Raw genomic sequence first — 22,155 nt, 5'->3', positions numbered from 1 at the left:
GGGCACCTTACCTTACTCAGCCTCAGTTTCCTCATTTATGAAATGATCCAGTTGTACTAGATGACATCTTGATCCTTTCCAGTTCTTAGTCTATGTTGCATTGGAGGAGCAGAGGTGGTTGTGAAGAAGTCCTAAAAAGAAAGATATAAGAATGCTCACTTGGACTTTGCTTATAGAACTTCCAGCTCCCTGGCTACTCTGCCTCCTCTCTCAGATAGAGGGAGGCCCTTCTGTTTCAAAGCCTTGGAGATAATTTGAAAAAGAAGGGCCAAGAGCAGCTTCCTTCAGCAGGTCTCATTTCCTTTTTATGAGGAAGAAACAAACAGGTGAATCAGGAGTGTTTTGTTCTCATTAGCTGAGCCTCTAGGTCTATGTTTCTTTGCATCCCAAGTGCTGAGGTTTAACTGGAAGATGAGAGAAGTGGCTGATTCCAGGGGACTATCTCATATACCTATTAAAGATTTCCAAATATGCATTACATGCCCAGGCTCTGAACAACTGTCATCTTGATGCACTGGGGAAGATTCTCTGTCAAGAGTGAAGCACTAAACCCCGATACAGTCTCCGTAGACAGTACAGGGGCAAGCAGTTTATACAGTATACTCTTCTGCAAAGAACCCCTGAGTCCTTCTGGGCAAAGTAACCCCATGTCAGTAAGTAAAGAAATAATATATCAGTTGTAGCTTTGTTCAATTTTCAGGTAGAGCAAACAATTGTTTAAAGTACATGCCAGAAGGAACTCTGTCAAATATAGATTCTTGAAAGCCTGTAGGGCAACACACATGGATTGCAAAGATATAACATATTTACTCCTGTGGGTTGTTACAGTTACGATATTAGTCTGTGTCTTCTGTTAAATCATGTAGAGAGCTGTTTTATGGGACCACTGTTCCAAGGACTGGTTTAAGTTAGGACTCCGTTTGGAACAGGGGCGGGGTGGGAATGGATAGTTGGCAGTTTTATGAGAATGTGAATCAAATTCAAACTTTGGGATTCAGTGGGATTGAATTATTTACAAAAATAAATTAACTTTGGCTCTTTGAAGCCGATTTAGTTCACATGAGCAGTTTAATTTTTTTTTCATTTGTTTGCCAACACTAAAAAGAGAGGTAAAGTTTTTTTTTGTTGTTGTTTTGTTTTGTTGTTCTTTTTTTTTTTACTGGACAGTTTCTTGTGCTTTGGTATAGACAGTTAAAAACTAAAGTATCTTCACGCTGATCCCCTTTGGTCAGTTTGAGAGGGTTGGTTGGTTTAGGGTTTAGTTTAGTATCTGATTATAGACCTGGCCTAAATAATACTATAAGGAAAACACATTACAGAGACTTTTTTTTTCCTGTATATGATAGTTCTTGGATATGTTTATTTGTTTAATTATGGCTTCACTGAGAAACAGCTATGATGGTTAAAAAAAATGTGTATCATTTGCCAGGTTCACGGTGAATGCTTATTTTCTTTCTCAATGTCAAAAATGTAAATACTGAAAGACTGCTGGCAGAAAGAAAAATCCCCGTGGTATATACAGTTCAACTGATCAATGATATGTAATCTGATTCTAGTCAATTATAGCATGTGGTATGGATGCCCTCCAACCACATTTTGATGACAGTCCGTATTTTAATTTTCTCTGGTACTTAATGGTTGCTGGCTGTCATTATAGATGTACTATTTTGTCAATACTGAGTCAAGAAACAATTAAGCTCCATGAAAACACTCTGACTGTAATCTGTTCCACTGTATTAGACAAGGAGACAAACACAAACATTTGGAGCTTTCTCTCTTTCACATACACATACACACACACACACACACACACACACACACACATACACACAAAGATACTCACAAACAAAAAAAAAATACACATACACATGCAGAGAGACCACAGGAACTATAATCCACAGAAAAGATAGATAAGGAAAGATGAAAACAATTTACTAACATTGCTACACGAACAATTAAGGGAATGTGGGAAATGGTATCATGATTATGGCAAAGAGGGAAAAGAGGTTATCTCTATCTATCTATCTATCTATCTATCTATCTATCTATCTATCTATCTATCTATTTAGGGTATGTGGATAGTGTGGATATGTGCTCAGTTTTGGTATTTTTATTTCTGCCTTGGATACCAGCAGTTTATTTTCTACATAGGCCAGAAAGTTTCCTCAAACCAGCTTCCTCAATTTCCTCCCAGGAGTTTCATTTTAGCTTTCGCGATAATAGTGATGCTGGCTGCCACATGCTCAAGGGTTATGGTGGAGCCAGAATGAATGATTCTTTGCAAAAGTATCGTAAGATCTTTAGATGAAAACAGAAAAAAAAAACTATCAGTGCCAAGACAGGTAGGAATATTGGACATTTTATTTTGGGAAATGTGTTCTTGATGAAAAAAAAATTCTAATCACTGAAATATCTTTCAGTATTAGAAGCATTTTATACCTGATCTCAATCAACATATCAGGTAATATTACTGCCACCCCTCCTGCAACTTTCAAAGGGTAAAAAAAAAAAACAAAACAAAAAAACAGAAGAAATAAAGTCCAAAGATGAATTATACCTTTATATTAGAATCTGACATCCCCTCTATCCCTTATATATTCCATGAACATGACTTGATGGATTAGAGTTCCCTCTCTTCTTAGTTGTCCCATGCTTTGTACCATGCAGGTGTTTGTAAGTAGAGAAATACTCCTGCAGCCATGAGAAAGGGAGAGGCAAAGGGCATGGGGAGTCAGCAGTAAAGAACCTGTGTAATAATCAAGAGGTAGCTTGCCATTGAATCGTTTTGTGGACTCTACTTGGTATAGTACTTTGAAAGAATCTCATTTCCCCTAATAAAGAAATGTGAAATCTAAGGTATGAATGGGTAGCTAGTTGGAACAGAGGATAAAGTACTGGTTCTAGTCAAAAAGACTCATTTTCTTGAGTTCAAATCAGACCTCAGATTCTTACCAGATGAGTGACCCTGAGTTAGTCATTCAACCTTCCTTGCCTCCATTTCCTTAACTATAAATTGATCTGGAGAAGGAAATTGCAAACTTCTCTAGTATCTTTGCCAAGAAAACTCCCTAAATGAGGTCATGAAGAGTTGGGCACTACTGAAAAAAAGGATTGAACTGAAGAAGATATGGATGATCTCGCCTGTTCAGCTTAATTGACATGCTTTCTTTCTTCCTTCCTTTCTTTCTTCCTTTCTTTCTTTCTTCCTTCCTTTCTCTTTCTTTCTTTCTTTCTTTCTTTCTTTCTTTCTTTCTTTCTTTCTTTCTTTCTTTCTTTCTTTCCATTTACCTCCTATCTTAGAATCAATATTGATTCTAAGGCAGAAGAGTGATAAGGGCTAGACAATGGGGGTCAAGTGACTTGCCCAGAGTCACACAACTAGGAAGTGTCTGAGATCAAATTTGAACCCAGGATCTCCATCTTTGGGCCTGACTCAATTCACTGAACTACACTGCTGCCCCCCCCCCATTGTCTTTATTTTTAAAAACTGCAAAATAATAGCAACAAGAATAACTTGACTCTTTTAGAAGGTGAGGCAATAGTGCAATAATGTAAAGGAAAACAAGCTCTGAAGACAATAGAACTCTGACCGATGTAATGAACAATCTTGCTGCCAGATGACTGACATTGAAAAATACTTGCTTTCATCATCTCCTAAGTGGTGGACTACAGGTTTAGCATGAGGCATATGTTTTCAGACTTGGACAAGGTGTTGGTTTAACATACTAACTATATTTCTCTGTTACAGAAGAGGGTGAGGCAGGGGGCTGCTATAGGGAAGTGAGAATCGTATGTTTTTTAAAGAATCAATGAAAGATGGCTAAAATATATGTTTTGTATGGCTTCACATGTATAATGGCTATCATACTACTTGCCTTCTTAAATAGGTGAAAGAGAATTTGAAGCTAAAAATGAAAAAAAGTTTAAAAAATTTAAAGAATCAAGGGAAAAAATTTAAGTGGGATACTCTAAAGGAAAACTATAGCTTCTAGCACTAAACTGATATTCTGTTACTGATAAAATTAATGTCATACTCATAAAGCCTTTTATTACAAATTGTGTTTTCTTTTGACTTCTTAAAGGTGGCCAACCAGGTTGTTCAAGCTCTGCTCACTCAGAAGGTAAGGCCCTTTCTAGCTGTGTGCATTTGGATGTGCTTTATATCAGTGGCTTGCAATTCAATTTGTCAAACGGGCCATTTTGATGGATAGATATAATACTTTTCAATCGATTCACTCAGATTACACCAGTGAATGTTTCAGATGGCATATGAAGTCCCATTCGTGAATCTGCAGAGTTGGAAAGTTTAACATCTTGATAAAGTGGCAGAAAGCACTGTGGAAATGAAAGATTTGCATTTACTTAGATGAAAAGAAAATTCATTATTATCATTGTCTAGCATGTGCTAAAAAAAAAAGACAGTTGTCTTCCACTTCCTGCCAAATGAATGTCTGCTTCCCAGAAATCAAGAAAGCCCCATTATTATTTTGCTCATTGATAATTTCAACAGAAGCCTCTAATAGAGCATTCATGCTTCTCTTTGGTCCCTGCTGTCCCTACCTTGTCTTACCCTACACATTTTGAGAGCTATTAACTTTAGAATAATTTAAGATCATGATTATTATTCCTGGCTGAGCAAGTCTGAATGGCTGTTGGTCTAGGTTAGATCAATTTGGAAATATTTCTTACACATTTCCTGTCTCTAGAAAACAAAATTCCAGGGCCTTCAGTTTTGTTGTTTTTGTCTTTTTGAAACAGAAATTCCTTTGAGGGAAAAAAAAAAAACCTGTCCCTACATATGTCATGAATAGTATAGAGAAGAGTGTGGGTGGTTAATAATATATTCAATCACACCATTTTGATCTATATTTTTTAAATTATATTATTTTGTTTGACTGGACCAGTCAGTGGCTGTTTCTCAATTGCAGGCACTTAGGTAGATTATATTTATATTTTCTACCATAAAGCCATATGTGATAACATATTTGCTAGAATTTCTCAAATAGTCCTTTTGTCAAAACATTGTCTGTTTCCCCAAATAATCAAAAAAGACTCATTTCATCAGTACAAATAGATTTGAGAGTACTTAGAGTGATTTCCTTAATTTAATCTGTTTCCTCCCTCCTACTCAAAACTATCTTTTAATTTGTAAACTAAGTCAGGATTCTATGTTTAACTTTTGAAAGAACTCCCATTCCCATTCCTTTAATTTCACCTTGGGTCAGAGACAGGTAGACAGTCTGGTATAATGAAAAGGAAAGGGGGACTGTTCATACCATCCAAAAAAATAGCTATACAAATCCAAGTACTAACTAGTATAGTAAACAGATAAATCCACTTCTATACTGTTAAGCAGGAAGACATGCTGCTTTGAGATAACATACCTCAGGGATACTGTGAAGCATGAAGAGGTGCTGAGTGCTTTTAGCAGAATGATATTCTATGGAACCATAAGGCTTCTGGATTTTTTATTGAGCCTCTAAAATTGCCCCTCCAAAATGACTAAAATTTCTTCAATGAAGTGCATAATTTATGAAATAAAATGGATGCCAAAAATATCTGAACAAAATAAGTTTCATATAGATCCTATAGCATAAACCAGAAGAAAAAATCTTGAATAATTTATCCAAGTTGAAAAAAATCTTTCAGGTGAAATTTTAGGTGTGATTGTAATTTTAGAACTTATATTATGAAATGCACCCAAATTTATGCTTTTCACTGTACCTCTTTCCCCCAGAAAGAATCATTTTTCTGGTCCATACAATGAATTTGGTCCACCAATATTGCATAGTTAAAATATTTTTTCCAATAGAAATTTGAGGAAAATAAAATTTTCAGAAATATTTCAGGTTTTCTTTAATTTTGAAAATCATTCATTCAATCTTCAAAATATTGTCTTGTATCTTGAGTGATCTTGAATTTCTTCTCCATTCCTACTATGCTCCATTGGGTATATATATGCTTTTCCCTTAATATTCCTAAATTATTAAGTCTTTTCCTGAAGTTCAAAAAGGTATTTCAACTGCACACAATATAAGCCAAATTAAAAATGGTGTCTCTAAATCAGGATATATAGTACCTATTTCATATCAGTTAAGGTTCTTTCTAGTTTATATGTTCTATAGCAGCACATTTAAAGTTGGGTGACCATGGTAAACAATATAGGGACATCATAGAAAAGGAGAATTATGGGAAAACAAAGTGGAGGAAAAAGATAAAAGAGTTGGAGAGGAAAAAAAAAACCCTTCCTACTTTTTTTGCAATAACTTTAGGGAAGCCTCTAGGGAAGAAATAAAGATTGAATCTTATTCCTGTTAAGAGAATTAATGTAACTTTTAAGTATAATAAATAATATTCACATAATTGTGACTGGAATAATTTTATTTTTTCAAATGTTTAGGTATAAATTTCATGTTATCTTTCCAAATTAAATACTTGCTTATGCTCTACCAAGATCCACTAGTTGCTTTAAAAATATTGATAATGAATAGATAATACTATAACAACCCATATGTAATACCTTTTTAAACCAAAACAAAATAACAGGAACAGGGTTGTGACCACTGTTACCTCTCAATATAATTTACTATTTTAAAATATTTTATAGATTTCACTAATCCTCTTCATAAATTGAAATCAGATCATTTGGCTAGCAATCTAACTTTCTGAATTTCATTCATTTCAGCTTTTGATGATTAATGATTTAATTGTCAGTGTTTCAGGTCATGTTTTCCAGAGTCATGTAGATATTATGATTGGCAGCAAGCACAAATGTGTCTTCAGGCTCCATCATACAAATGGAGTTTTTTGTTACCATTTATTTTCATTTTATATATATATATATACACATATATATATACATATATGTGTGTGTATGTATAGATATATAGGATATATATACATATAACAATATAATATGTAATGTATATGATTTGTTATAAATACATTATAAAATAGAAAAATATGCTCATCTGAGAAACAAATTTTCAAATTAGCTATATCCAAAATTCTAGGTCCCATTCTTTTTTTTCCCCCATTCCTCTCAACCCTTTGATATTATACTTAATGTGCCCTTTGGATAAAATATATCTTTTGTACTTGACTGATAATCAATTAATTAATTATGTTAATTACATCAATGGATTATATGCACAGTTCATAGGAAGCAATTTTCATTCCTATGGGTAGTCAGTGTTTCTGTACCTTTAAATCTTGTTGTCACTGCTCAGTGGGTCTGATGGCCACACTAGAAAGAACATAGGATTTGGAAGACAGAAGATCTAAGTGTAAATCCTGACTATTCTACTTACCTGTGTGCCTTGCCCAAGTTGTTTAAACTCTCTGGGCATCAGTTACCTATTTTGTAGAAAGAAGGAGTTAGACTTGATTGTATCTAAGGACACTTCAAGTTCTAAACTTATAATTCTACTTAGTCCTTATAAATAAGAAAGTAAAATCTTCAGGCAGCTAGGTGGCATAGTGAATAGAACACTAGACCTTGGAGTCAAGTCAGGAAGACTCATCTCCCTGAGTTCAAATTTGGCCTCAGACACATTCAAGCTATGTGACTCTGGGCAAGTCATTTAGCCCTGTTTGCCTCCATTTCCTTAATTGTACAATAAAGTGGAGAAGGAAATGTCAAACCATCTTTGCCAAAAATTCCAAATAGGAGTATAGGTTAGGACTGACTGAAAATGACTGAACTAAAATAGAGAAATAAAATTCACTACTAAAACTATTTTTAAATATTCCTGTTCATGTCTAAATAAATACACCTTTGCTTTCTTATTGCAAAATAGAGCATTCTTTTTACAAAAGTGATTGTCATCATGTCATAGGACCATATATTAAGAGAAAGAAGGGATATTTAAGGTGATCATATCAAGTAGCCTCTTTTTACAACTGAGGTAATAGACCAGAGAAGCTAGTATTTTTGCCTAATGCTCACAGATATTTAGTGATAAGACTAATAAATGAGACTACATCCTATCTTGCTCCAAATTCATCACTCTTGTAGTTGCATCAAGTCTCAGAATATAATTTTATAGAAGGAATTCTTGAACTGAGGCTCTTGCTGTCCTCATTGTTGGATGCTTAATTTATCCACTTTATCTAATGTTCCAATCATATTTCACTTAGGTATCTTCTCATTAATAGCCATGCTTTCTGGACCAGAAACCAATTCCCCATACGCCTCTTCCTTGTCTACTTGCCAGTTCTGGAACCATAATCAAATCAATTCTGTTATAGCCCCTAGAAAATGTTTACCAAACTACTCTTTCATTGCTCTACTCAAAACCTGTAGCCTTCTACAACATAAGAGTCCTCTCTGGTCACTACATATATATAATCTTCTCCCTTAAATGCAAACACCCTGAAGACAGCATTTATCTTTGTTTCTGTATTTGTATTCTCCCTGCTTAACACAGGGCTTGGTGAATAAGTCTTAATAAATGATCATTCATTCATTCATTCATTCATTCTGAGAGGTTAATTTGCTCTTCCTTTTGACTAGGTAAAGAATGTCTCCACATCATTCAAGAAGAATAAGAATAAAACCTGGCATTAAACCTTACAAAGAATAATGTTACATTAGTGTCAATCAATCACTTGCTCAAATCACTCTTACTGTACCTTATATCACTGTCCTCTTATTCTGTCTCAGAAGTAAAGAATAAAGAATAGTTGGCTACCATTCTCTTCAAAGCAAACATAGTATCCTGTAGAGAAAAAAATGGTCTATCTTGTCTGTGGTTCTTTATTCTACAGTTATAATCCATTCTGGTTAGCACTGTTAGTAATTGCTAATGTTTTATATAATACTTAAAGTTTACAAAGCACTACATTATCTCATTTGGTCCTCATAACGACCCTGTGAGAATAGGATAGGGATTAGATGTGTGATTTTATTGAGAAAAGGAATTCTTAGGTCAAGATATTTCTCTATCAGTGCAGTTAAGAACTTGGCGACTTTTGGTGCCTAGAGAGAAATGACTGAGAATCAAGTGCTTTGCCTAAGATCATCCAAATAATAACGATAGATACTAGTATCATCCCCATTTTGAGGACAATAATAGTACCTACCTTGCTCTCTGTTTGACCTCTTAGTTAATTCTCTAAGATCTTATTGTTGTGCAGTCATTTCAAGAATACCTGATCATTTGTGACCCCATTTGGGATTTTCTGGACAAAGATACTGCCGTTTCCTTCTCCAGCTCATTTTTATAGACCAAGAAATTTATGCAAAGAGGATTTAACTTGCCCAGGGCTCACAACTAGTAAGTATCTGAGGTTGGATTTGAACTCAGGTTTTCCTGAATCTAGACCCTTTGATCTCTCCATTGTACCGCCTAGCTACCCTGTGATCTAAGGTCATCATGGGCTAATTCCCTTAACCCAGAAGTTATAGGCTTTGTCCAGGGTCACATAGTTTGGGTCTGATACAGGATTCAACCTCCTTCTCCTGACCCTACACTCCTAGGCCTTTCTGACTGTAAGGGCTAGTACCATTTCTACTGCAACCATTGTTGCTTCCTTGTTCCAGTTTTGGGGTTTTATTTTTTGCTCATTCTTTTCATCCACATTGTCAACCAGAGCCTGAAAGGAAAGAATGAGGAGAGAAAATACCTGGAACAAGGAAGCAACACTTTTTATGCCTATAATTCAGCAGCATTTTAAAAAAATGACTCCCACTTATTTAGCAGTATAGAAAGTGAAATGAAAGAATTCTAGAACTTGTCATTCCCCTATGGTACAATATATTGAATGATACACTCATGAAGTAATGGTGATATATTTGGTCAAGGTTCCAATGTCAATTTTTTTTACAACTAATGTATTTTTGCCATAACCTAAGTAATAATGCTAGTCATTTAAATTCTGGCACTTATAGAGAACTATAGTTAGAGCACATTGAATTTTTTTGTAATTTGAGGAACAGTCCAAAGTTCCTCTTCATGGTTTCACCAATATAATCATTGATATCAATATTTATAGTTCACCTTCCCCTGCTAAAATTGATCCATGAACATATTTGTATCTGTTTCTTCACCTGAAAATGAAAAGTGTAATATTTTTCTTCTTATAGGAACTATTAATGTTTACTTAACACACAATCAATTATTATTAATTAATTAGGGTAGTAAAAATAATTAAGGTTCTAGAACAGAGAATGTGATATACATGCTTTGCTAAAAACAACAATCAGTCTGAATAAGCCATGCAGGGCTTATAACCAGACAGTGGTTGATTTTTGGAGTCAAGCAGATGCAGAAATTAATTGGATCCCTAATTGTCCCCATCAAATTGTCTTGGGAACACAGGGAGGGCTTTTAGTTTTCCTTTCTTCCTGATCATCTTTATATTTGTCCCATTTTGGGTCTAACAACTCTGAATTTCAAATCTGCCTTTATTAGAGTCAATAAGCTAGGAATATATCCTGTGCATGCTCTTTCCTTGTTTAGCTAAATGATGAGTTAGCTGTACAATGCATCAGGACTTGTTCCTGTTTCTTTGCTCCCTTTAAATGAAATGCTTTGTGAGTTGAATGACGATGAAGGTTGCTGAAGAAGCGAGTAAATATCTTTACTCCTAAGAAAGAAAGATGGAGGACCCACCCAGTAGACCCAACTGTAGGGTACTTGAAACCTGTTGCTAAGGGCTTTCTACCTCTCGCTATGCTTGGACCCTTTATATTTTACAGTCTCTCATTCTTCTGCTGAGATTAGTACACTTTGCAGGGTAAAAATTATACTAACTTACTTTAAATAGTGTTGTTATTGGACAGTGAAACACTTTTTATTATAGTATTCAGGCTTGAAAATAGGAATGGCTATTCATTGAAACTCTGATCATAATACCACTCATCATTCATTGTCATTGTTATTTTCATCATTCGCATGATCTTCATTGAGAAAAAAAAATATATAGTAACTACCTGTTATGTATAAGGAAATGTGACTAGAAGGCTAGCTGTGGAATAAGGAGACCTAGATTGAAGTCCTGCCTCTGACATATATAACCATTGGTGGAAGTCATTAAATGCCTCTGCATTCCAGACAACTTTGTCTTAGAATATAAGCTGTTGCCAGTGGTATGCTGGTAAATATTTAACACCTAAGCTCTGGGGGAGGTGGGGTATTGTGGGAGGGGGAATTATACAGGATAAACTTTTTATTTAATCTGCATGATAAACATTTTGTCTATCACTTTCTTAAGTCTAGAAAATCAACAACAACAACAAATAAATTAGGACTTGATGTGTAACATTTGCTGACTTTTCAAGATGTAAATGCAATTGTAAAATTAAGAATCAGCTCTATCTAGCCATTTCAGACTGATTCTAGGTAACCCCTGACTGCAGCTCACCTGCACCTGATCTGCATTCTATGAAAGGACTGCCACAACAGGACTTATTTACTAATGAAACCATAGGTCTGTCTGCTCCATCACACCCTATCCCTCCCCCTCAAAACCAAGAAGGAACTCTGTATTTTTTATGACAAACAGAAACAAAACATCTAGCTTATACTCTAGGTGTTTACAGTCTAATTGGCAAGACAGTACAAATGTAAAACAAGATAAGAAAACAAATTAGCATATGCTGAGAGTAGCAAATAAGCAGAATAATCAGTATTACAGGAATTTCAAGGTGTCTCTATCACTGAGTGGTTAGGAAAGGCTACATGGAGAATATTTGATCTCAAGGAGCTCATGATCTCATGGCAGTGATAACATGCAGACAACTAAGCACATGCAAGCTTTAGATAGGATAAATTGGAAATAATCAACACAGGGAAGGCACTAGAATTAATTAGAATCATGAAAGGCTTCCTGTAAAAGGTTGAATTTTAGCTGGGACTTGAACAAAGCCAGGGAGTAGAGATGAAAAGAGAGAGTATTTCAGGTCTGGATGATAGCCATTGAAAGTGTCTGGGGTTAGGAGATGAAATGTCTTTTTCAAGGCACAATAAAGTAGCTAGTGTCACTAGATCAGAGTTGTGGAGAGGAAGTTGTAAGACTGGAAGGCAGACCTACCCATTCCCTGAGGATGATAAAAACCAGTTAAAAGAAGACAATAGAAACCATTTTTTTTAAAGAAAGAAAGAAAGAAAATGAAACTGGCTGCACCTGGAACCCACAGTTCTGACCAAGTGTTATCACTCCTCAGGTTTTCCAGTGTCTGGCTAATTCAGCAAATCTACCCTCCTGAGCACTCCTCCCTTTTGCTGCCTCTCTTGAGCCTTCCTGGTCTTCTCGTGGACTTTCAGTTGTTATATAAAACAACTTAAGCATTAGCTTCTCTAGAGGCTGTGCCTTCAGAGACTTCCTCCCTGTTGAATTGTATTGAAACTCTCTCTCCCCTGCCCCTTGTATGCACCCCTGCACTCCAGTGCTATGTGCTGAGCCCAGACTAAACTCTCTCTGCTTCAGTTAGACTCTTATTATTGCTACTTTGATAATTCTCTTTTATTCAAGTTTACAAAAGCCAAATAGAGGATTTTATTTTTGATTCTGGAGGTGATAGGAAGTCACTGGAGTTTATTGAGTATGGAGAATTGGATGAATGAAGGCATAGAGAATGTATAAATCATGTCCAATACATAGCATAATGTTTGGCACATAGCAAGTATTTCATCAATATTTACTGATTAACTGCCTGATTACTATATGGAGAATAATTGTTGGGCTCATAGGAGCATAGACTTATAGCTTCAAGGAATCACAGAAGTCATCTCTCTATTCCAGTCCTCTCTTTTCAAAATGAGGAAACTGACATCCATGGGGATTAAGTGACAAACACAAGGTCACATAGGGTAGTAGGTAATAGAGCTGAGATTTTAATTCAGATCATCTAAGTTTACCATAATAGATAGCAAAAATAGTTGAAGATTAGAGACATAAGCGATAATTAAATTCACTTATTCTTTGTGGAATTTTGAGCTTTATAATGTGCTATCTCCATAACTTTAAGATGTAAATATTTCAAATATTGCTGTTCCCCTTCTTAAAATGGGGAAATTGAAACTTACAGCAGTTAGGTAAAATACTCATAATCACATAGCCAGATTGAGATTGAATTGAGGAGGACCCGGCATGCCAGACTCTAGAGTTTAAACATCACTCTGGGATCTTAGACGGAGTCAAAGGAGGTCTGGTCCCTAAAAATGAGTGGGAAAAAAATCTCACCAGAAGGGAAAATTATTTTAAAGTATTCTGAAGATAGGATGCCTGTGGCAGTTTTATTGAAGAGGTCCCTTGCATCAATCTATTTCATAGAACTACGAGAGTTAAAGTTATAGTCAGTCAATAAATATTTAAGTTCTTTCTGTGTGCCAGATTTGAAGATGAAAGAGACCTCAGAGCCATCTAGTCCAATCACCTAACTTTGTCTATAAAAAAACTTAACCAGGCAGATTTTGTAACTTAGCCAAGGTTTCTTGGATATCCAGTGGAAGAGGCAGGATTTGAACTGTGGTCCTCTAATTCTCAATTCATCATTCTTTCCATTGTATCATGATATCTCTTTAGGTCTCTAAATATTAAAATAGATACACTTTAAATAGTGGCAGAAATGTGATTATCATAACTTTCCATCATATCTGAGGCCAGAAAAGTGCAAGAATACTTTAATAGCTTTATTCCAAATCCAGACAAGTGACAAGTGTCCCTATTTAAAAACCATGACTGTAGTTCTCCTCCCACCAAATGCATCACTGACTCTAATAGCTAAAGTGCTGTAAGTTATCCTGCTGAGCTTCTACAAATGAAAAAGGGAAGCTCCATCAAAAGCAATAGTTTCTTTAGTTCATCAAATTTCTATTCACTGAAAAATATTATTGTCTTTGTGGCTTCTGTTTTATGATTGCTTTTATGAAGACAGTGAAGAAGCAAAATATATAGGTGGAAACACAAATTGACTTTATATGACTAAGATTTATAGTTGTTAAAAAATAGTGTACCACATTGATCTATTTCTGATTTGAAGTGTTTCTTCTTTTTAAAATCAGCTTCCCCCACACATAATAATCCTATCAGACAGTGACTTGTATTGGAAAATCTCATATTTGATTTATTTCTGGGGATTCTTAACAATAAAACCACAATTCTTTACCGAAATTGTCCCAAAACATTATACAAAATAGTGCAAAATATAATTGAGTCTCTCTGACAGCCTTTCCCCCTTTCTCAATGCTTGCTGCAGGACCTGAGGGAGGAGTGTGTAAAGTTGAAAACAAGAGTATTTGATTTGGAACAACAGAATCGAACATTAAATGTGCTGTTTCAACAGAGAGTCAAACCAGCATCAGATCTACTCCTTCAGGTATGTACCTACATGGGGAACAAGCTGTGCTAATGAAACCCTTTTTCTGATAGGATATTAATAGAGACAAGTTGTAATTCCCTGAGAAGAAGGTCTCTAGTGTCATGGATAGTGTTGAATTTGAAAGAGGACTCCACCAGATTCCAACTTCTGTGCTGCATACATATGAGAGGGGGAAAAACAGAAGACAAAAACAAAGCCAACAGAGAATTGGTAAAGGGATGCATGCAATGAATACCAGAAGGTGTCTTAGAGTAAACTAAATGGAATGGTGGAAGGAGCCCAAGACTTATTGAAAAATTTGCAGACCAGTATTAGAACTTTTCCATTTGTTGATAAGTAATGAATAGTTTTATGTGAAATGGAAAGCGATTTGTTTAACTTCAGAATCTTTGAAGTGAAAGTGTAGTGGGGGGGGGGGGTTAGGGGGGAAGGGGGGTTGCTGTATTGTATATACAGTAACCAGTTACAGAAGTGACTTTGTTTTTCATTTATCGTGAGTTCAAGCTGGTCAAATTGAGACCCTTCCCTGAGACAGTTCTTGAGATGCATTACCCTTACAACAAATGTTCTCTGAAGTTAACAATCAAGTACACTTTCTATGTGCTTGCAAAAGACAGTTTTGAGGATGTTGGCCCAGGGAAAGTCTCTGTAGTAAATAAACCAATGCAATCCATGCTCCTCTTGCACTCTATCTTCATTCAGTGCCATTTTCTGTCAGTAGAGTGCCCATTCATGTCTATCTTCATTTGTGAATAAAGAGTGAATTCTTTGTGTATGAATCTTTCTGAGTTCAGTGAATTATGGAAATACTGACAAAATTAACTGTCATTGGTTAAAACATATGCAGTGGAAGTGATTCAGGATGCTTCTGAGTTTGTTTTTAATTCGCACAGGTTCTGCCTTTTTGATATATATGATATAATAATAATTAATAATTATACAGTGCTTTAAAGTTTATGAATACTTTGTATACATTATTTGAGCCTCTCAATAATCCTTTGGAATAAATATGGCAGGTATTTATTATCCTTATTTTACAAATGAGGTAATCAAGTCTCAATTATGTTTTCTTCAATCTAAGGCCAAGATTATATCCACTATACATTGGAAGAATATTTTTTTATTTATAATAAAAAGACCTGAGTTCTGGGGGCAGTTGGGTATCTCAGGAGATTGAGAACCAGGCTTAGAGAGGTCCTGTGTTCAAATCTGGTCTTAAACACTTCCTAGCTTTGTGACACTAGGCAAGTCACTTAATACTCATTACCCAGCCCTTATCCCTCTTCTGCCTTGGAACCAAGGAAAGAAAGAAAGAGAGAGGGGGGAGAGAGAAAGAAAGAAAGAAAGAAAGAAAGAAAGAAAGAAAGAAAGAAAGAAAGAAAGAAAGAAAGAAAGAAAGAAAGAAAGAAAGAAAGAAAGAAAGAAAGAAAGAAAGAAAGAAAGAAAGAAAGAAAGAAAGAAAGAAAGAAAGAAAGAAAGAAAGAAAGAAAGAAAGAAGAAAAGACCTGAATTATAACACCAGCTTTGTCAGTTATTCTGTAATGTATTAAAAAGAGAGATAGAGATGCAGACAGGCAGAGAGACACCTGGAGAAATGGCTAGAGAACAAAACAGAGACCTTTGTTAGCTTACTTCTCTAGGTCTCTATGTCTTCATCTGTAAAATGAGAACACATCTCTAACCACTATTCTTGGTTATAATTTTATGACCCTATCACATAATAATTTTCCCCAAAGGTTCATTGATACATTTTATGACCTATTTACCAATATATGATGCCTTCTTCCCCTCTACAGAACCCTCCTTTATTACAAAAAAAAAAGTTAAGTAAAACCAGCCTGTGGTTTTGCTTAACAATCTGTGTGCTACAGCCATTTGTGATATCCTATGCCCTTGCTCTCTACCACCATTCTACTGGGAAGTATGGTATAAGACCTATTTTGGCCATTTCATTTAATCTAAAATTTATTGCCTTTTGGAATTATTTTCATTTACATTATTTTAGTTATTATCAACACCAAAGATATTACATATGAAAAATGTATTGAAAACCTCAAAGTGTTATACCAATGTTAATTATTATATCTAAATTTTGATCTCTTTAGTCTGAACCATTTCATATGAATTTTCCAGTTTTTTCTGAATGCCTCATATACATTATTTCTCATGATGCAAGAATATTCCTTTTTATTCATATACCATACTTTGTTCACTAATTTCTGGGCTTCCAGAGACATGTTGTTACTCATAATATCTCTTCACTCTGCCACTACCTTTAGGAAGTGATTTGATCAATATTATAACTACTTTTCCATACAGAATGTTGTTATTTTAAATGAAAATACACAGTTGCAACATTTTACACAGTTGAGTAGGCTAAAACTTAACTAAAGCCCCGAAAAAAGGAAAAGTTTTACTTGTTTGGATACTCTCTTTAATGCCTTTTCGAGTAGTGTTCAAAACAATGCTTCCATCATTGTATTTCTTTATAAGCGAGCACTCTGTCCACAAGGCTCATTTTCTCATATGTATATACAATGTGCATATCTGTGTGTGTGTGCCTCTTAATTTAAACTGCTTTTGAATTTTCTCTTTCCAATTTTTCAGACTTCGTTTTCTCTACTCAGATTTGATTTCCCAACTAGGTATCTTTAGACCCTGTACTATTTTACAACATATTTTTCCTTCCAGTTCATGGTTGTTGTGATTGCACATTTCTGAGCACCTTCCTATTTGTCTTAAGTTCATAGAAGGAGGAGTCATCCCACTTGAATCATTTTGAAGCATGCAAAGTTCTGTATAAAACACTAGAAAAGAGACATCCTCCTGCAGTTTCCACTATACCTTGGCAGAGGGGTTGGGCAAATGTGACTTTTTTCTATAGTGCTTTGATTTTAGTATTATATATATTTGCCCAAACAAATCACCATTGCTCTTTGCCCATTTCTGTGACATGAGTGAATAACCAGGAAGCAAATTGGGATTCCAGCAAGGGCCACATCCATAACCACAAGAGTCAGAGCTCTTTAGTGTGAGCTGAGCTCCAAGGTCATTCCAAAGCCTATATTGTCCCAGATGGCAATGAAATGTGCTCTTAATGTGCCACTGAAATTTACAATAAACATATTTAGGGTCCTTTGGGAAATAAAAGGAAGTTGCAGTTCGTTTCAGAGGAAGAAAGACGTTTGATTAAGCTTAACATCAAAATGTAATTTGGCCCCCCAAATTAAAATAAAATAGCTCTGTGAATTGCAAAATGGATCTCATCTCCTAAATTAATTTTCTTTCTAGTTTATCTGTTAGAGCCTAATTCATAATTTATGACTTAAAAATTGTTTAAAAAAAAACCCGTTTTAACTCAATTTTTTCCCTAGGTCAAATCTGCAATAGGGAACTTGCATCCCTAAAAAGTTGTGTTTACTTTGCTTTCCCATAATCAAGATTCAAGGATTTAATTATTAATAACAGCTGTTGAGGATACATGAATTCTTATCTCTTGTTTATTTTAACTTGCAATTTTTATGGAAATATATATGCATATATATAGACACACATTTACATATGTTTATGTATGTGTGTATACATAGATGCGTTTGTATAAATGCATTTGTATCTTTGTGTATATATATAGTATATATGGATTTGTGGTCATGATTAATGAATAATGGTGAATTTTTAAAGTGAATAAATGCATTTATTCTTTTTCTTTGGAATTTAAAAATATTTTATACAAGTTTTCAAATGGAAAGGCTATTTTATCAACAATAACAATTATATTAGTGTAATTTTTTTAAAGACTGTCTTCATTTTTCCCTAAATTTGTAAGACTTATTTTTATAAGAATTTTCTGAAGCTAGATTACCAGTTGTTAGGTTATTATGGTTAAGTGGTGCTACACTGTGTGACATGCAAGACACAAGTCGCTTACTATCCAGAAGTTTACATTTCTTAATTAGGGGTAAAATAGTGCAAAGCAACATAAAGATAGGCAGTAATTTATCAATATGGGGTTCTAACTATTTGAGAACAATTTTGGAACATGCTAGTTTTAATTGTTTTGGTACTAGTTTGGGGAATAATTGGAAAGGTAAATAAATGTATGCCTTTTATCTCTGGCTAAGATTTAAAGTGCTAAGGATACAAAGAGGAAAATTTGTCTCTGTTCTTAAGGAGCACAAATTCTAATGGAGAAAATATGAAAAATAATTATGTAAATATAAGATAGGAACTGAAACTTCAAACCACCTAATGCCTATTAAATACCTACTCTGTGCCATGTATTGAGCTAAGCCATAGGAATACAAAGATAAAAATAAAAGTCTCTTTCCTCAAGAAATTTATATTCAATCATTGATAATATACGCATATATAGAATATACAAATAATATATGAATGAAGAAGTGCATGAACGAATAAGTAAACTCTCCACATCAGAGAATGAATCTGTGGAAACATTCAAAGAGCAATCCTCTTTGATGTTTCCTTGGAGAGGAGGAGCCTACCTTCCTTGTCTGCAAAGGAAACTCCAGCATTTCTGTTTGGTGACTGGCTAGATAGTGAGGAAGGATCAGTGGGGGCATGCTCTAATGTTCCCTAGACAGTAGAGATGTTCTCGTTGCATCAGAGAATGCACCATTGCTTCACAGATGTAAAGCCAGAAAGTACCTCAGAAACCTTCCAATATTCCAAACCTTCCAAACCTTCTCCATATTTTGTTAATGGAGTCAATCCATCAGCATGCATCTACTAAGCACTCCCTTATGGCAGTCACTGGGGTAAAAACTAGAGATGCAAAGAAAGGTAGGAAATAGCTACTATTATCAAGGAGCTTCTGGTTTAATGGGAAAGATAACAAATAAATAAGTAGATATAGACAAGCTGCATAGTCTACAAAAAATCATTTGTGAGATATTGTGCCAAGTGCTGGAGACACAAAGAAATAGGAAGATTATCTCTGCACTGACAGTTTAAATTATAATTAAAAGACTGAAAATAACTATATTGGCATAAGATATATTCAGAGTACATGAAAAATTTGGGAGGGTTGTGCTTTCATGCTTTAGGAAAATCATTTTGACAGCTGACCAGAGGATAGATTGAAATAGGGAGAAACCTGAGATCAGGAGACTAATTACAATTGGTCATCTTTCACTTCTGTTATTATAATAACAGGAGTGAAAGGTGATAAAGGTATGAACCAGGGTGGTGGTTCTGTCAGAGGAGAAATGGGGCCATAAAAGAGAGATGATTTGAAGGTAGACAGGACAGACTTGATTATAGATTAGCTGTGTGAGGTGAATGAGAGTGAGGAATCGAAGATTATATCAAGGTTGTAAATCTGGATAACTGGGAGGGTGGTGGTACCCTTGACATTAACAGGATAGAATAAAGAAATAGAAGGCAGGCTGGTTTAAGTCATTTGCCCAGGGTAATAAATGTCAGGAAAAATTTGGACACAGATACTTTGATTCCAGAATCGGTATTCCTTCCACTTCAACTCACTGCCAGATTCATAAGTAACTTGCCACAGGTGGCTATCAGGTAGGTAGAGTGGTTCTTCACATCATTAAGTAGATACTTAGGTGGAAAAAGTATCTTTTCCCTCTGTTATTTCAGAAAATAATTTATAACATGAACTGATCATAACACACACACACACATAAACATAAAGAGGAGTTCTCCATTTCTATTACAACTTTCCTAACAGATAGGATAAATATATGTAGATATTACTGAAAGCAAATTTGGAGAGTTTCACACTTTCATAAAAAAATGTTACATACAAAGGAACTGAAATCTTGCAATTGACAACAAGAATATAATCGCCTGATTTGGATATGACATGTATGAGTTTTTAGGAATCCATCTAGGTCCTATTTGCCTCATTTTCATTGTCTATAAAATAGGAATAATAATAGCCCTACATCACATAGCTATTGTGAGAATGAAACAATGCATGTAAATGTTTTGCAAACTTTTAAGCACTATATAAATATTAGCTATCTTATTATTACTAAATGCTACACCAGTTTGCACTGTACCCCAAAGCCAGAAGAAAGTGAGTCTAGCAAACAAAGAACTAGAAGAATGTCATTTCTGAGACTGAAACCACCAGATAGATAAAAATTATATATCAGAGAACACTTAGGGATGAAGTAGCATAGAGGAGGTAGTGAAATCAATGGAAGGACCATATTCAAGCACAAACTGCTTTTTCTCTGAGTTGGAAACTGTGTTTTTCTGCCAAAGCTTTATTTCTCTTCTGCTTTTAGGCCTCTACCCTTTTTAAAATTTATTTCCTCTTTTGACATTTCAAAGAGTCTACTAACTATATCCTTGGGGCAAGAGTGAAAGGAGAGGATATAGGAATATAGTATTCATGTGAACTGTTGAGATCTGACAACACAGAACAGAGGTGTGAAAATATTGTTGTCACTTCTTAGAAGGCAGTGACTCCTTTGTTTCTGTTTTACTCTGCTGTATTGTTTCCCCGGGAGGCATAGAATTCTTGTTTCTTCTTTGATTCTTCATATTAGACTTCATAATCAAACTTTTGGTCATATCCTTCTTTCTGTCTAAATTCCAGTCCATCTTCAAGACCCACTTCAAGTTCCAGTGCCTGTATTAAGTCTTCCAAGCCCTAATTAACTTTTGATTTCTCTGAACAATTATAAATATTTCTAGTTTGTCTCACAACTCAGCATGTAATCATATGCTATCTTATACTCTTAACTAATTATTTTTTCAAATAGACTGTAAGCAACTTCAAACCAGTGATTATTTCTCATTGTTCTTCTAAATGCCCACAGGGAGTTCTTACCTAGTAGTGAACACATAAAAGAAGTTCAATACATGATTATTTGATTAATTAATTGATGCCTGACTTGATGATACTTGGTATTATTCTCTAATACTTTCATAAATGTTTTGGTGTTGTATTTGTAATAAGAAGAAAAGGAAAATATTTTTTCATAGGGGAAAAAATCTGGACTTGTGGTCTTAGGACTTTGGTTCAAATTTTACCCATGATACTAGCTGTGTGATGATGACCAATATATTTAATCTTTCTGATCCTTACTTTCTTCTTCTGCGAAATGGAGGTGAAAATGAGAGTCTCTATTTCACGTTTCTTGTGACAATCAAATGAGAAGATATATAGAAGAAATGCCTCAACAATTTTAAATTACTGCAAAAATGTTGGTGGTTATTATTTTCCAAGATTTACATTTGGTTGATCCATCTCTTTACGCCTAAATCAATGCTAACTAAAAGTGTAGGATCAATAACAAGTCATAAACACTGACTATTTCCCTTTTCTCCTTAAATATGAACAGGGCGGGGATTAGCCATGTGATTTCCATGTGAGTTCCTAGGGAACGTCCAGAAGTCATCTTCTAATAACTGATGTTAGCTCTTTCTCTTCAATTTATAATCTTAAAGAGTTACTTAAAGCATTGAGAGGTTAATTGACTTACTCAGAGTCACACAGGAATACATGTGAGAAACAGAAATTGAACTCCAGGTTAACTTTGAGGCCAACTCTCTAGCTCTTGTACTATGAGAGTGCTCTTCTACCTAAACAATTTCTCATTACTGATATTTGTGTAGGGCAACCCTAGATTGAGTTCTGACTCATCTTCCTCATTCCAAATCTGGTCTCAGACACTTAGCTGGGTGATCCTGGTCTCAATTCCTCATCTGTAAAATGAACTGGAGAAGAAAATGGCAAACCATTCCAGTATCTATGCCAAGAAAACCCTAAATAGGGTCACAAAGAGTCAGACATGACTGAAACAAGTGAACAACAAACTGATATTTATTTTAATGCT

The 22,155-nt window shown here is 34.9% G+C and overlaps 1 protein-coding gene across 9 annotated transcripts in view; it reads left to right on the top strand.

Moving 5' to 3' along the window:
- Positions 1 to 22,155, top strand: part of NCKAP5 (NCK associated protein 5) — a 1,174,517-nt gene that overhangs the window by 951,366 nt on the left and 200,996 nt on the right. For all 9 annotated transcript variants that reach the window (XM_007494075.3, XM_007494074.3, XM_056797182.1 and 6 more), the window contains 2 exons: positions 4,083 to 4,121; positions 14,204 to 14,323. In XM_007494075.3, coding sequence (XP_007494137.2) covers positions 4,083 to 4,121; positions 14,204 to 14,323 — 159 coding nt within the window. The remainder of the gene's footprint in view (positions 1 to 4,082; positions 4,122 to 14,203; positions 14,324 to 22,155) is intronic.

Source organism: Monodelphis domestica, chromosome 4, assembly GCF_027887165.1.
Source record: "Monodelphis domestica isolate mMonDom1 chromosome 4, mMonDom1.pri, whole genome shotgun sequence".
Lineage (NCBI taxonomy): Eukaryota > Metazoa > Chordata > Mammalia > Didelphimorphia > Didelphidae > Monodelphis > Monodelphis domestica.
The sequence above is the reverse complement of the archived record's forward strand: the minus strand, read 5'-3'. Positions and strand labels throughout refer to the sequence as shown.